General features: G+C 41.0%; 1 protein-coding gene across 1 annotated transcript in view; it reads right to left on the bottom strand.

The window, feature by feature from the left end:
• galns (galactosamine (N-acetyl)-6-sulfatase) overlaps nt 1–16,601 on the bottom strand; it is a 30,215-nt gene that overhangs the window by 3,982 nt on the left and 9,632 nt on the right. The window contains exons 9-12 of the mRNA XM_084715714.1: nt 16,486–16,589; nt 11,103–11,245; nt 9,523–9,625; nt 4,844–4,965 (exon numbers count right to left, since the gene is read on the bottom strand). Of these exons, the coding sequence (XP_084571840.1) occupies nt 4,844–4,965; nt 9,523–9,625; nt 11,103–11,245; nt 16,486–16,589 (472 nt within the window). The remainder of the gene's footprint in view (nt 1–4,843; nt 4,966–9,522; nt 9,626–11,102; nt 11,246–16,485; nt 16,590–16,601) is intronic.

Raw genomic sequence — 16,601 nt, forward strand, 5'->3', positions numbered from 1 at the left:
AATTGCTCCAGCTATCTGAAATCGCAAATTCTGCTTTCGCCCGATCTCGATCAGCGAGGGGGATATTTCACTCCCCTCCTATCTGTGCCTGCTGCTCATTGCTGCGATTCATTTTGTGATAAGTGATGAAGCAACTTAATGGAAGTAAATGTAAGGGAGATTTATCAGTATTCAGTTTTTGCATACAAGTCTGCAAGCAAAGCACGGCATGCAGTGAGAAACTTGCAAGTTTTCTATTGTTTTTGTCTATGCACTGAAAATCTTACAGTGCAAACCTCTAAATCAAAAACTAATAATATCATTTGTTTATGCCCCCTCTGCAAACAAATAATAAAAAGCCCACAGTCAGCACAGCTCATTATCATGATTATAACCCTTAGTCTACTGGTGGAGAGGCAAATTCTGGAATAATAAGCAGGCTGTATGCAAATGGAGTCTTTTGATTTATAATGTATGGCACCCAAGGGGGATGGGGGCATTGCTCAGGTGTGTCACCACTCTGATTACTGATTCATAACGCTATTGCTGGAACACACACACACATACACACAACCTCACAGTGGCAGAAGGTGGGGGAATTGAGGAGACAATCAAATACATCTGTCCTGCCCACCCCTCCCCTCCACCGTCTTCTCCACCCCGGTGGAAATTGAGCACTTCAGTAAGGACTATTGATTGGGGACACAAGAGCTTGGTGGCAGGCAGCAGATGAGGCCAGACTGTGCAGGGCTGCCTGCAGTGTCAGGGCTGGGACTACACGCTCTGGACAACCGTGGGCTCTGGGGACGTGAGGTGAGGTAGACGGTGAGAAAGTAGGATGTGTTAACCTCAGGGCCTCGGGTCACAGAGATGGAGGGTGAAGTGGAAACAAGGCAGCGAAAGGGTTTGAACGGATCCAGTGGGGATCTAAAGTGTAAGGTAGACGCACACCTGGTGGGTCCGTGTTTCATTCAGGACAAACAGACCACCAGCACAGGTCTTCACACCCTCCAACTCCAGTCAAATTTGTCTAGTGAGTTATTTACTCACATTATCTCTGTTTCCGACAATGTTCAAACCAGGGCTCAACAATAATGCTTGCCTGTTTGCCTGGGACAAGTAAAATGCCACGTTGGACAATGTTTTTTTTTTTTTTTTTTTTTTTTTCTATTACAAGAAAAGAAATGCCTTTTTATTTCTAAACTGGGTAAAAGCACTTTGGTCAACTGTGGGTTGTTCCTAAACTGTGCCACCTAAAGAAACTTGATTTGACTTGAATTTAGAAGAAAGCACAGCTGATTAAGAATTTGCTTAGTGGTTTCACTCCCCCGCTCTGTATACGATTAAACAAGTTTGCCAAATACGTTGTTTTTAACTGGCGGCTCAACAATAGTAGCAACTAACATGTAGAGACAAACAGACAATATTTTTTTTTTCCACCAAGAAATAAATAACTTCTGCAAAATTACAAGAAGGCCAAAATAATTAAGAATTTGTCGTAGGCAGCATTTCAGACAGTTTACAGTTTCTCCTCGCTCACTGACTCCCCATACATAATCTACATAAAAATGAACCAAATGATGGACTTCAGTAGGAGTTCAGTAGCCTTTCAATGTGGCTCAGGACACATCGTGTCAGACCACCTCCAAATGTGGTCCGAGTGATCGGATCTCAAATGCGTCCTGGTTGCCGTCTCACCTGTATTTAGAGCTGTCTACTTGTGATCGGATCACTGAGGACGCATGTTATACCAGGTGTGAAGTGAGCCTGAGATGACGAAGGAAGGACGCTGCTTCACCTAGTGTCATCAAGGTATGTCTTTTATTTATTTTTTTAATGTGAAAGAGGCACATAGCGACAGAACTTACATGTTGTGCTTTTAAACAATGGCAGCTCGGCCGCTGTTTGTATCTGGCTGTATTTTTGTTCTCAGATTCACTCCTACGTTGCATAATCATAATCTACGCTGTTTTCCTGTGCGACTCTTTTGGACTAGGGTATTGTGTGTATGTGTGCGTGTATGTGTGTGTGCACTGCTATATCACAGGCTGCGACAGTAGTGAAGGTATGTGTGCAGACAGGCCCTACATCATCTTAAGTGGCTCTTTAGGTGCAGACAGAGATTAATGATGGCCAGGCAGCCAGTCCAGCTGGGGGACCGAGGAGCACACGGACAAAACACACACATACACATGTGTACACACACACTTTTAACTAGGATGAAGGAGAATGGTCCCAGTGGATGCGGAGGGACAGCAGCTGAGTGTTGAGAAGTGAGCTGGGGTGGAGAGAGAGAAGTAACGAGGGAAAAAATAAGACAAAAGTTTGAGGAGGAAGAGGACTGATGGTGCGTACTACGGCGGATTGAAGAAGAACAGCGGATGAAGTTCATGTGCTCCAAAGATGGTCCCAGCTTTTAAATCATAACATGGAACTAACAGGGACGGTACACAAGTCATTCCCTTAAATCACTCAAATATTACTTTACGTCACTTCTTATCAGGGTTAATGCAGCTAACTGTTATAACCTCATACCATATAAATTAGATGTGAGCAAAAAATTGATATGGAATATGTGAATTTAATTAAATTAGGGGTCTCACACATTAAAGTAACACCACAAGATGTAGTTTGATGACATTGCAAAGTAGTGTGGGAGTTGATATCTTCATGTTTAAACTGAGCTGAAAACTAGCTGATGAAAATCTATCTACATGTTTTTGGAAGAAATCCTGTGTATGGTCAAGGCGATATTAAAGTTTTATTCATATAGCTCAGTTGGTAGAGCATACGCCCCATGTACTGAGACTGCTGGTGCTCTGCAGCGGCCCATTTGCTGCATGTCACCCCTCCCTCTCTCTACCCCCTTTCCTGTCATATCTTAAGCTGTCCCTATTCAAATAAAGGCAAAAGTCCAAAAGAATGATCTTAAAGGTTTAGTCATGCTCGCCAATTTCTTTCCTCACTCTCTGATGTATTTAATGAATCCTGTTTTTTTTTTTTCCAAAAGTTATTGCAATTAGCAACTAGCTGGCAAAATAAAGCCTCTGGGCAATCTGCAGCTGGCTTAAGTCAGAACAAAAGTGTCACTATCGACGACTGTGTTGTATTTACCGAATTTATTGTATCGATTCCATTTATTATTTCACAGTGATGAACTTTTATACATCGTGCTGTTTTATATAGGTTGCTGTTTGGTTTTGTTGAAGCCTACCTGCCCAGTGACAACAGATGCCGTTGTCGTTGTCTGTTGATGTCATATACGCATATTTGCAAGTTGTGTACCAAAATTTTTGCAGACTTTCTGAGTTGTAGTTCCAACTTAAGGGGGCGTTCACATGAATTTCCCCAGCTGGGAACAAATTTTTCTGATTATTCCAACACCACATGAATGCAGGACTAGTATGAACAGTGAAGGGGTCATTCTGATTGGACATCAGGGTAAGGGCTGACCTTGTCGACAAACTCAATGACCCCAGTGAAATCTGAGTGTGGATTTTTAGTTGTGTGTGTGCGTTCGTGTTCACATCTAGCACTCAGCCCAACACATGGCTGCGTATTGATTGGTTTTTGCTTTTTTTTTAATTCTTCCAAGTGAATAGCAAGGCTAAAAGGTGGGCAATTGAAAAACAACATTAATGTTTTATCATCCAATCTCACTTCAGAAGTGAGCAGGAGGCAGAGAGGAGATGAGGCCAGAGCAAAATATGAGAGGCAGAGCTGCAGAAAGCAGAACAGAAAGGTCAATCTAGGAGGTTTTATAGCAGGAGGGAGCCAAAGCGAACACTGTGCACTAAAGGAATATTCTCTCATCAAAGCGATTTTGAGATTATCTTAATGTATTAGTCATGGTGTCAGCTTGAGCCATTTTTTTCTAAAAGATCACATAAATATTCTACATTGACAGTACGCAGCAGGAGACGATGCTCATCTATCTTTGCAGCCTTATTTAGTAATAGTCTTAGTTCAGCCTCGGCTGTCTGTGTCCTCTGGCGTCACTCTATCCTCTCGGCGATTCTTAACTCTCCTCTGAGCCGAGGCAGACACACACAAAACTCCATTAAACAGCACTCACTCTCAATTTAGACCTGAACAATTTATCTTGCAATTTTAACCTGCAGCGGCGCACCGGAGGGCTGAGGCCCAGATAGTGATCTTTAAGGAGCTGTTTGCAATCACAAAGAGAGGGGTGTAATCAGGCGTGCTCTGGCTGAGCGGATCAATCCGCCGCCTTCTTTTTCATGCCACTAAATCAGCATTGATCTCATACACATTCTGTGCTACCAATAGGCAACCTGCCTTCCTGTTCTCACCCCTCTCCCGTTCATTTTCAAACATCTCCTCACTTGATCCTGGTAAACTCCCCTCTCCTCCCACTCCTCTCCTCCATCCTTTTCCTTGAAATCAGCTGTGAGCAGAGTTGAATACTGCGTTCCACATTGGATACTTTTTCTTTTTACATTTAGTACACACTGCAGCTGCTCTTACAAAGTACTGTTGCATACAATTAAATCATAAGTCGTTATAACATTATGCCTTGAACTTTGACCCTCTTGATCATACATTCATCACAGTTTGCAGTGCAAAATTTGAAGTAAAACAAAAAAGTATGCAATTTAGAATAATGTAATGTCATGACGTGACGCATCTTTTGCTGTGCAGAGGATTCTGAGTCACAATAGCCAGAAAAGCATGCTGGATTGCATGCTGGAAAATGCGACAGGATGCAGTATGACATCCTGGTATTTTTAGCATATTGCATTTAATATACTTCGTAATGGGACATATTAAACCTTTTTCTGGCATAATAAATAGTATGGCAGTATGGGAATTGGAATGCACCCAAAGTTTTCAGAGAACTAACCTGATAGGGTACTTTTCCCCAGGATCTCGTCCCAGGTGGAAAATGAGTGGCTGCATTGTGTGCTCCTTCTGCTCATGAGTAGTCACACCCGGGACCTCTTCACCAGGACAGAAGTTGATGCCCTGGAAGAGAAAGCACACAAAATGACAACTTTTACACTAGAATGGCTACATATTCATATTAAGATAAATATATTTTCTTTCTTTGAAGCAAATCTCAATATTGGCTAATAATCATATCTCATTAAAAGGATGCAGGAAAAAAAAATGATGAGGGCTCACAGTTAAATCTTTCATCCACAGAGACCCCACCCTGTCATTCCTCTCTTATTTTCTCATTATTTTGCTGTGCTTGGGACACACAAAACATTACTTGATTCCTCTTTCGATACCACATCACAAAGAAAAAATGTATCCATACTTTTGACGACATTTAGCCTTCATTAAGTTAATAACTTTGCCTCAACTGGACAATACAGATGTGTAAAGTTTTTGTAGCTACATGTCTAATAACGAAACTCAACCAGAGTGTGGGTTAGAGTAGTGACTGATAATACAGCATATTGTCTTTTGAAGGCAAAAGTTATAAATGGAGTCAAAAAAAGAGTAATATCTGACATTTGAGGAGGAATGAATAAAAGGTTTTCCTTCTCTCTATGTTTCTAAAGTATCTGATTTACTTTTATTTATTTATTTTTAAACCTCTGAGAATATTTCTCCACTCACCAAATATCCTGTGGCCCTGACATCTTTATGTATGTTTATGTGTACTTGGAAGCCAAGTAAGGTTTGCAATCTGCAAGCTCACCACTAGATGCTACTAAATCCTACATACTAAAAGTAAACATACATGAAAAAAAAAGAAAAAAAAGATTATAACATCCCATTCTCTCAATAATGGCCTCACCAAGGCAATTCAATGTGCTTTACAAGATAATAAAAATACAGCTAAAGTAAAAGATTTACAATTTAAAACGTGCAAAAATACCAGCACATGACATAAGAAAAAATAAGTAAACTAGCGCAGTTAAAAGTTGTTGATGATCTCAAAGAAAAAATACAGCCTAGCAGTGTTTTTTCAATCAAAATCAACAGGATTTGAAGCTGGGGCAGTTTCAGATTTGATGGCTTCGATATACAGTGTCCTTTTGTTGAGTCTTTTACATTTTTTTAAACAAACGTACACAATAACTTTTGTCCGTATGTTTTATCATGTGCAATTTTTAATAAACTCAGATGAGGGGATCTGGATGTTTAGATTTCACTGCACCTGCGACTCCGTGCTCAGCGATTAATCTCGTTGTAGTATGGCCTGCACGCATATTGTTTTCTAATCCGTTGTGTTATTTATGCAACTACTGTTGGTTCATCATAAAGGGGTTCAAAGTCAATGGCAAAATAGACGACTTTTCTTCCTTGTGCTGCCTCCCTTTCATCTCTCCACGCCTTCGCTCCTGCTCCCTGACTCCATTCTCGTGAGCCTGGCACTGATCGCAGCCTGATTGAGTCACACTCAATCCTCCATAACCCCCTGGAGATCTGCCTCCTCCTTCAACACACACACACACGCAACACAAAAACACACACATTTGATGAGCACAACTAATATTGAGAAAGCATTCATCTGTAAGGCTCTGCTGCTGCCCCCCTCTGAGATCACTCGATGGAGAACCTCAAAATACATATAGAAGAGAGAGAAAGGGAGAGGGTGAGAACGATAGATACCCCCCGCCCTGCAGAGCCCCCTCTCATCCAGCCTTGTCCTGTCTTTTGAAGCCAACAGCTTAGAAATGCAGAAAAGAATGAAAGAGAGAAAAAAAAACTCATCCCAGAGGAGCAGCAAGAAAGGCCTGCTGTGTGTATCTCTCTGACTCTGTCTCTTGTACCCACGACATAACAGCAAGAACTCCATATCTCCCCTGACATTAATGCTATGGATACAACCAGGCTGCTTTCAAACTGGAGCAGAGCAGTCGCTATTACAAGATAAAAAGCAGAAGCATCCAGGGGTGGCAGCACGGATTTTGGAAAAGGAAATATTTGGTGTTCATTTTGATCCAAAAGGGAAGGAGAACAATTATTTTACATATATTGTGGTTGAATATTTCAACCAACATATAGGCTACTGTAAACATATCTACTTTACTTTGATAGTGTATTTGACACATTATATACAGACATGTAAATCTATTGATCTATGGACTATTTGCAAAAGGTCGATCAGTTCCAGGACATCTTTATGCGCTGCACCCTACTGGGAACTGCTTTACATTAAGATCCTTGTAATAAGCATTAGTTAATATTCAATAAGTCACTTATATGTCCTTGTAAGAGGCATATTTAACATTATTAAGGGTTAATAACACCAAAGTGTTGATGTAAGAAACTCATAAGGCTTTTATTAACAATCTTAAGCAGTATATAAGCTGTTCACAACTGCATATATGTCTTGTAATCTGACAATAAAGATGTATATGTTGCAATTATTAAACACTGATATAGTCTTAATAAAACATGTTAATGAGCCTCTTATAAGGACTTATAAGGGCCTTGTTACCATTGCAATAATGTAAAGTTCTTGTAAAAAGTATTAATTGATATGAAATAGGGCCAATTATGAGTCATATGAGATGCTTTTTAGCATGATTATGTGTTAAAAATCTATATACATGTTAATAATAACATCATAAGTATATTTAGAGATTAAGAAATGTGTTAACATTTAAAAGACAAATTAAGAATGTTAATAAAAGCCTTATTAGCTTCTTATGATTATTCAGAATAGCATTACAAACACATTTTATTGAGTTAAACTACTAATATAGTCTTATTAACACATAATAATTAAATGAGCATACAAGGGCCTTATCTAGTCTATAAATCCAGTATATAAACTGTTGACAAGTTCCTTAGAATTGCTTATAAATGTCTCATAATCTAACATAAAGGTGTTTCAGATGCCATTATTAAAACATATATAGTCCTGATAGTACATAATAATATTTATGTAATGTAATAAGCATACTATAACAACTTACATGGGCCTTACAGGGATTTATCTATTAACTAACACTTCTTGCCTTTTGCCATAAAGTCACTGAACAAGTTCATTATCTCTTGTCAACTTCTGCAACAGAAGTGATACAGAAATAAGAAACCAGTGCAGGACTAACAGGTGTCTGGGAAACAAGTCATTTTTCAGTTTTCCTTCATCACCTAGTGAAGCACTCAACAAAAAAAGCAATCACAGCGGTCATAGAGCTCCTCCTTTAAGCAGAGGTTACTCAGCAATCCAGATACAAAGCAGCCACAGTCACGACAAACTATATTTCGCAATATTAACATCACTACACTGCCTCCCGAGAGTTTGATAAGAGCCATTTAAGCCTGTGAAATTTCTCATTTTCCTCATGGCTGAGCTGCATGAACACAGCCAGGACAGAGCAATACGTCTCCCAGCTATTAACCTGTAATTTCACTCTTCTTCCCAGACACACATCTTCCCTTGTTTATTTCTCACCATGGGCCAAGAAAACCAAATTATATTTTAAAGTATTACCACAGCCGAAGAGCGAGCAAGAAAACAGGATTTTTAAGGTTTGATTGTGGATTTCTGTCAAAAGAGCGGTTAAACTGAACCCTATATGATCATTAATCCGAGTTATTCCTACCACAGAATGACCCTGAAACATCTTTTCCTTCTAAAGGTAATTTTCAACACATTTCAAGCGTAGTCTGACTGTGTGAAACAGCTCAATATGAGTGAATAGGTCAGTTTGTTTACATTTTTCATGTTTATAAAAGGCACTATGGGTTACATGAGATGGACAGTTTAAGGATTCAGCTATAATGACATGAAGCATATCAGGAATTGAACGCTCCCTTGTAGGAGATCAAGAGTCGCTCCATAAAACACACACAGACATGCACATCTATATAGAGAACCGAACATACATGTTCTCTCTCGTCCTCTGTCTCTCTCATGTACACACGCACACACACCGATCGATAGGCAACTCACAGGCAATCAGACGCCATTATTTGTGAAGTTCCACTTCAGTTCACATGAGTTGATAAAGGAGGCTGCTATTGATTCAGCGGCCCTGAAGGAGAGAGCAATTTAAGCGACCGATGGGGCATAAAACAAACTGGATCACAGGAAGCAGAGCCACGGAGGGAGGACAGGAGGACATGTTTTCATGGGCAGAGAGGGGGGAAAGAAGAACAACACTATCCTGCTCCTGTGTCTGATTTAATATTTTTTTTCATGATACACTGATACATTTAATTACCACTGAGCTGATGTAATTACGGTCGAGAGAACTGCCTGTCTTTCTTCCTTTCTGAGCTCCGTGACGCCAAAAAGAAACAAGTCTACAGCAGGCAATGTCGGCATGTAAATGGAGAGGAAGAAAATCTCCACTGGAGTTAGAACAAACAAGTCAACTGGTTGATGAATGATGTAAGTTCGCTGATGTGGGGGCTCTTCATTAATATTCATTACGCTCTGATGTACACAGCAGTCAACTGATGAGCCATTTTCAAGATAACACCAACAGTGAAAGTGTTTGTGTGTTAGAGTAAGATTAGGAGAGACAAAGAGGGAGGATGTCGCACTGCAAATCAGGAACTGAGGAAACACAGACGGGACAGAGTTGCCGTGTTAAGAGGAAATCTTACTTTTTTTAACTCCTCCCATGAGTTGCTCCAGGTCCAGTAGTGTGCTTTGTATTGTCCAAGCCTCACAGCCATCAGCTCATTCCCACGGTAATAGAAGATTGGCCTGTTGAGGACGAGAAGACGGGAAAATAATGCTAAGATTTGTTTCTTCCCAGGCGAATTTCAGCCAAATTGGACATTTGCTTTAAAAAAAATATCTTTTGTCTTGACATGGTCACACTTCAAGGTCCATTGTGTAAGTTTTAGGGTGAGTTATTGGCAGAAATTTAATTTTCATTTGTGTATTATCACCCGAAAACTGTTCTGTTTTCATTACCCTTGAATGAGCCATTTATATCTACAGAGGGCACAGGTCCTCTTCACAGGAGTCTGCAATGTTGCACTGCCATGTTTCTACAGGAGCCCAGAATGGACAAACTGAACACTGGCTTTAGAGAGAGTCTTTCATGTTTTGCGCTTGTCACATCCACAGACACTGGATACGTAATCACAGAGGACATTAAGTGTTGGATTTGAGTAATGATATCGTTAGCCTGTCTTGCTGAGCTTATTTTAGGGCTAACCCCTTTCATTTTTCCAGCAGTTGGGAAACAACAGACAAGACTTTTCTTGGTCTTGAGAAGTTGCAGCGTTTCTTAACAGGTACAGTTTAACCTGCTTTGTACTTACTGCCAGATTCATAATGTACTGCTAACCATTTCCTCAGTCTCAGTCCTTCCCTAGCTTGCATGCTACACACACATAATGCACTACCGTATACCTTAAATGAACTGATGACAGTATGCTTCAATAAAGTCCAATAAAACAAAATTATGTGGCCAGTTTCTCACCTTTTTTTTTTTTTAACTTATTCTCTCAAATTTTCACCATCCAGTGAAGGTCATGAACTTTCTACCTCCAAAAAAATCACTGAGAAGATTAGAAATTTTAAATCCTCCTCTCTTCTGTGGGGCTGTGGATAGGCTTACAGCAGTGACTTGACCTAAATGCTAACATTAGCATGCTAACATGTTCACAATTCTAACATGATGTTTAGCAAGTTTAATGTTCACCGTGTTCATGACTGAAGTGTGGCATGTTAGCATGCTAGTATTTGCTAATTAAAACTAAATACAAATTACAGCTGAGGTTGATGGGGATTTCGGTTTTGCATGGATTTGCTCATAAACCAAAGTAATTTACGACATATAATTTTGAATTGATGATATGATGGTGTGAAAGGAAATTACAAAATTTCACTGTAATCCACGTAAAGGGCCAGTGTGTAGGATTTAGTTTCATGTAGCAGATTGTATAAACCTTGCCTTACCAAGATGGTAAGACAAAAGCCTACAGTGACAGCAAAACTCACATTGAGCCGCCGTTTGGTTTGTCCATTCTGGGCAACTGTAGAAACATGGCAGTGCAACATGGTGGACTCCACGGAAGAGGACCCCACCCCCAATAGATATATAAAGCTCATTCTAATGTAATGAAAAAACAATTCTTATAGTTTTCTTAATGTTTTGAAAAATGAAGGAGATCTCTGTCCCAAGGTACTGGCCACAAACGCCAGACTACCAGCTGATGTGTGTACTCACCTGTTTTGAAGTGTGTTTGAGGTGTTTAGTAGGTGCGGTGTAAGATCCAGTCCATCAATGATCCTGTCATCAGGAGGGGTGATACCAGCCAGAGCCAGGCTGGTGGTGAACAGGTCCATCACACTGGCCAACTGGAAAGTCACCTGCAAAAGAAGACAAAGAAAAGAAAGAAAAAAACATTGCCACTATTTGCAGTGAGAAGCTCCTTCCCACAACCTGCAAGTTGGGATTGGAAAAAGTGAAAGCTCTGAAGAAATGAGGACTGGCCAAGAGTCCTCTCAAGGACTAAAACTGAAATTGGTCCTCACCTGCCAATAATCAAGAGTTCACAAATCCGGAATAAGCAGTTTTATACTGTGGGAAAACATCAAGCCTGCTCTTTTACACTGGATTTTCTTCATGAGCGCAGACGTGTTAACAATGCATCGTCATGATAGGATGTTTGTATGTGTGCTTGTGTGTACACATGTAGGAGAGAGGTGCATTTCTTCACTCTCTTCTCTAATCTCCGCTTGCAGGTTTATTATAAAAACCTCCAAAATGCCTCTCTTTCTAAATGAGTTTTTTGGGGGGAAAAGGGAAAAAGGAGGAGCGAAGAAAAAGAGGAGAGGAAGTAGGGAGAGGACAAGGCCCGGGCAAGCAGGCGGCTGGAGCTGGAGCGAGCTGGTGTTTTATCTCCTTCTCCCAGTCCCAGTGAAAAGCTTTATTTTATTTATAAACTTTGAACTATTTTCAGATAAAATGCCATTTTTTCGCTGTCATCCTTGATCTTCCGTTCCATTCTCTCCTGAGCGAGCCTTAGAGGGAGACGGCACGCTCACAATCAGATAGCGCTATCAGGCCTCTGCAGCTGCACTGCCATGTGCCGTTGTGCTCCTATCGGCAGCCAGCACACATACAGACACAGACGCACACACTCGCACACATACACACACTCGCACACAAGCTCCTAAGCACTGAAATGAATTCCCTTTTCTTCTGTATCCACAGAACTAGCCACAGAAAAGGCTTTGCAATGCATTTCATGATCTATCTGCACATCCAGACACTCTTTCTCGCACACATACACACACACAAACACTCACAGATTTAGTCCTTCACTTCATTTTTCTTTTCTTTTTTTTTTTTAAAAAAAGTCTCCACACAAACCATTAAAGAAGACAGGACAAAAGGACACAAGAAGAAGCAAAACTGACATTTGGTTGGTAATAACTTGCATGACCAAAACCCCCAAACTTTCAGACTCGGACTGCTCTGACAGGAATTTATCTCATCTTTTACTTCCTTCCTTTATTAGTCCTGCCCTCTTTCGCAGTCCATGCTGAACTTCATTCTTTCTTCACCCTTTGTTCTTTCCTTTTTTTTGACTGACTCATCACTCTCTATTAATGCCACACTCTCCGTCCTTCTTTTTCTCTCGTTTCTTTCTGTGTTGTGAGTGGTGATGTTGGTTATCTGAGGAGGCAGTGCTTCTATCCCCGTCTCTGCCACTCTGCCTGTGTGTCTGCCGCCTGATAAAACGCAACAAAAGGGATTGTGACGCTCGACAACATTGTGGGGCCGACACCCCCCCACCCGCTTCCCCAGCTTTGTTCCTACAGCCACCATCACCCCTCATCATCCTGGACCCCCCACCCACCCCCCCGCCGCTCTGGGAGAATGCTGAATATGCACCTGCTTCAGACCGACCACGCTCCTTCATTCCAGTACACCTCCCTCCATCCTCCTAAACATGGGAAAACACACACTGAAGTGGTTTTTCCATCTACCAATTTTATTGCTACTAGATCTAAATCTATTCATCTTTTTTCCGTGTAGATTTTCAAAGTTTCTGAGATTTAAACATGTTTTTCTATTTTTTCCAATTTTATATAAGATTTAATAGCATTTTTCTCTTTTTGTCTAAGTTTTTCTATTTTTTTCTAGGTTTCCACAAGATTCCATGATATTTTTCTATTTGCACTAATATGTGATTGAATGTGGCTCTTGGTTTTGCACTATACTGAGAGAATAATTCATCAGGTAGCTGATAATAGTGAAACTTTGATAGTGTTTCCCTGAGATCTATGTTAATGTTATTGCCATCATGTTTAATCCTATTTATATCAGTGTTTGCATACAAATCTATGTATTTGCAGTTTATCACAGATGGTGAATGTATGTTTTAAGGGTGCTATATGCCTTCTAATGAGCTAAATACACATGCCTGTGGGACTGATTTCCTGGCAGCTCAGCACAGGTCCCTGATTATCCTCACCTGAGTAGGTACAGGCTATATCTGTCTGGAATGTTCTGTGCTTTACCTGATGAAGAACCAAGATGTTGTATCTTTAATAAAGTTTACTAAAAATGAAGGACAATGAGCGGGAGTTCTCTCTTCTCTCACCCATCGCCAAAAAACATCCTCATCTTAACCTTGTAAAGATGTATCTGTGCTCAGTTGTAACAATAAACATACTCATATCCCCTTTCTAACAAAAGCCTGCGAGGCTGTTTGTTGTCTCCAGCATTTTGCTTTTCAACGCACAGATCAACAGAGATTTCAGAAGACTATGAATAAGAGTGGGGGGGGGGGCGACCCTCAGCCTGTTCTGTCCTCCTTCCCGAACAGCACGGAGTGGTAAATCCAGAGCTGTGGAGTACAGTGGCTCCAACAAAGCAGCTTTGTCATCACAACCCCAGAGAGCTTCAGGGAGGATCTATTGACCCTGGTTCTCACAGATGAGCAACAACTGCACGCGTGCACGTGCGCACACACACGCACGCACACACACAAATAAATAGGTGTGTTGTGATATTCTGCATTGGTAGTACAGTGGGACACGCTGACAGTGTTCACAGTTACAGTTATCAATCGCTTATGTGGATCAAAAAGCTTGCGACAGAATCAATTAATATACAAATGCTGTTTAAATAATTTGCTCACAGTGATCAAGTCAAGTCCGCTTAGTGTTGGTTTGCTTCTTTTCAGACATGAAAACATATGGACACAAATTAAAACTATGGTAATTCTACTTTTTTCACTTTACCTCACAGTAACCTGTCTGTTTCCAGCTGGCTATCTGAGGCTGCAGCTGCATGCACACTGAAATCATGATTGAAAAAGGAAAGTAATTTTCTCTCAATGAAAAATGTCGCCTCCTTGAAGCCAAAAATAAGCCAACAAGATGCAGCAGCGAGACTACGGCAAGCTATACTTCATGTACTGTACTGTATTATAGTGTATTTAAATTATACACAGTAAGGTAGACCGGGGGCAATTGTAAAATACTCAATTCCCCCATTCAGAAACAAGGCAGACTGATGACACTCTGCACATGCTCAGTAGGACTCTCTCTGTCAGCAGAACAGGATCATCTCACTTCACTTTTTGAGGCATGAAAATGACTTTTTACATGTACAGTAGACTGCAAATTTAAACTTAGATCAATTTTATTGATTTTTATTGATATTATTGTTTTAACTTGAACAAACTAGGCTAATATGGGTGTTGTTAGCTCACATATTTTTTCACAGCCCCTGCCACATGGTCCAAATATAAGCACCTTATTTGTCTTTGTGTTGACATACATTTCTTACATACTGTATTAACTGTTAACATTTAAAAGCTCACTTAAACATAAATAAATATAAAACACTTGACTACAGGCCAAATAAACCAATTTAATACTTAAGTAACAGTTATAATGCTAATAACAGTAGGTTAGTTAGTATTCATATTCTACAAACTTCAGTTCTTTTGCAGAAATATGATCATCTCTGCTAACCTGAGCAAAGGCCGCTGTCTTCATCATCACTGCTGTCATCACACACATCACATTATATCTCTGCTCCTCATCTCTGGGGTGAGGGACACCCACACTGCCAGCTGATTAGCATGGCATGCAGTCACACAAGCAGCCAAGGATGGTGCATCACTTTGCTATCAGGTATAGCGCAAAATGTTAAACTTGCCCCTGGTCTCCCCTACAGTAATTTAATTTGTACAGTAATTTAAATGGTGTTTAAACCAGCTGTAGTCAACAAATAGCAAAGCTGTCCTTCGATTTCACCACTTTATAGTCATATAATAAATATACAAAGATCATTTAGATGGTAATCTGCATTGGGAATAAAGAAAAAGAAAGAAACTATGTCAAATAATCATCAGCTTTTAGTGATCAGTTTGACCTGAACAGGCGTGATCACTTTAAGTGGCTCCCACTCATTTGTCTCCCTTCCACTGATCTAGAAAGTTATCTGTCACACATACGACCAATCCAGCACACATCTGAAAGCATGCATATATATGTAGGCATGTAGAATCAGACAAAAATTGCTCAGACATGTATCCACAAACACACTGGTCAATTATAATGTGGCACGGACGCAACAAAGCCCCGCACGAACATAACAACCATCCTGGCAGTGTGGCAGTGCCAGCGTCTTTAGCACTCTTCCTCCTTTTCTCTTTTCTACACCAGCCACCTCTTTTACTTCTTCCTTGCTTCCTTCCCTGTACCGCCCCCCCCTCCTTCCCCTCCACCCCTCCGTTCCTTTATCCTGAGCGCCTGGCATATTCAGATACTGAAGTCCTCATTACAGCTCAATCCAACCTCAGCAAACACACAAACAGATTAGCCGCTTAAGACGCTCCCAATCCCCCTCTCCCTCGCTACTCTGCTGTGCTATCAGGCCCCAGCACACCCCTGTGAGATGAGCCAGGGGCAAGGCTTACTGCAGACTGCAGCCTCCGCTCGCTCCTCCACCAAATCCCTCTGCGTCACAGCCCCGTGTCACAGCTGCCCCTAATACAATTAAAAGTCATTTGCAGAACGCACAGGCTTAGAGGATCACGGTGTGGGTGGGGGGTTAAATTGGGGAGGGGGGAGAGAGGAAAAAGTGGGAGAGAGTTTGGGGCATTAATTCCAGCCAAACATATTTGAGGAAACAGAGGAAAAAGCGCCCACACGCTTCGTGGCTGCAATCACATGGCTTATCTTACAGTTTCTGGAGTTCAATCTCTCGATAGAAGTTGAACATAGTTGAGATTAACTGGGTGCCAAAAGAGCGTGCACATGTAAAGTGGTAAATGATACACAAGTGAAACAAAAAGCAACAATCATTCAAAAGAGAGGATTAGTGAAATAATTATTCCTTTACAGTCCTATACATCGCCTGCAGCTTTGCAGGGAACATTTCAGCTCCTGGTACCTGTTGATAGGCACATTAGGGAGCAACAATGCTTAGAAGACAAAAAAAAAACCTGGCTCTGGTTCCTGGGTCTAACTCCAGTCTGGTCTCCAGAGAAGATGGCAGGGATTAAGTGAATGATCGTCTGTTTTTTTTCTTTTCAGAGGCTTTATTTGGTAAAAGCTTTAAACCACGGGGGTATTCTTCTCACCGTGCCCTCTTTGATGTGTCCAGGCCACCAGGCGATGGCAGGCTCCCTCATACCCCCCTCAAAAGTGGTCTCCTTTCCACAGAGGAACGGACCGTTGCTGCCACCTGAGGAATCGG

The sequence above is a fragment of the Lutjanus erythropterus genome, chromosome 1, assembly GCF_056507025.1.
Source record: "Lutjanus erythropterus isolate fLutEry1 chromosome 1, fLutEry1.hap2, whole genome shotgun sequence".
In the NCBI taxonomy this organism is placed as follows: Eukaryota; Metazoa; Chordata; class Actinopteri; order Lutjaniformes; family Lutjanidae; genus Lutjanus; species Lutjanus erythropterus.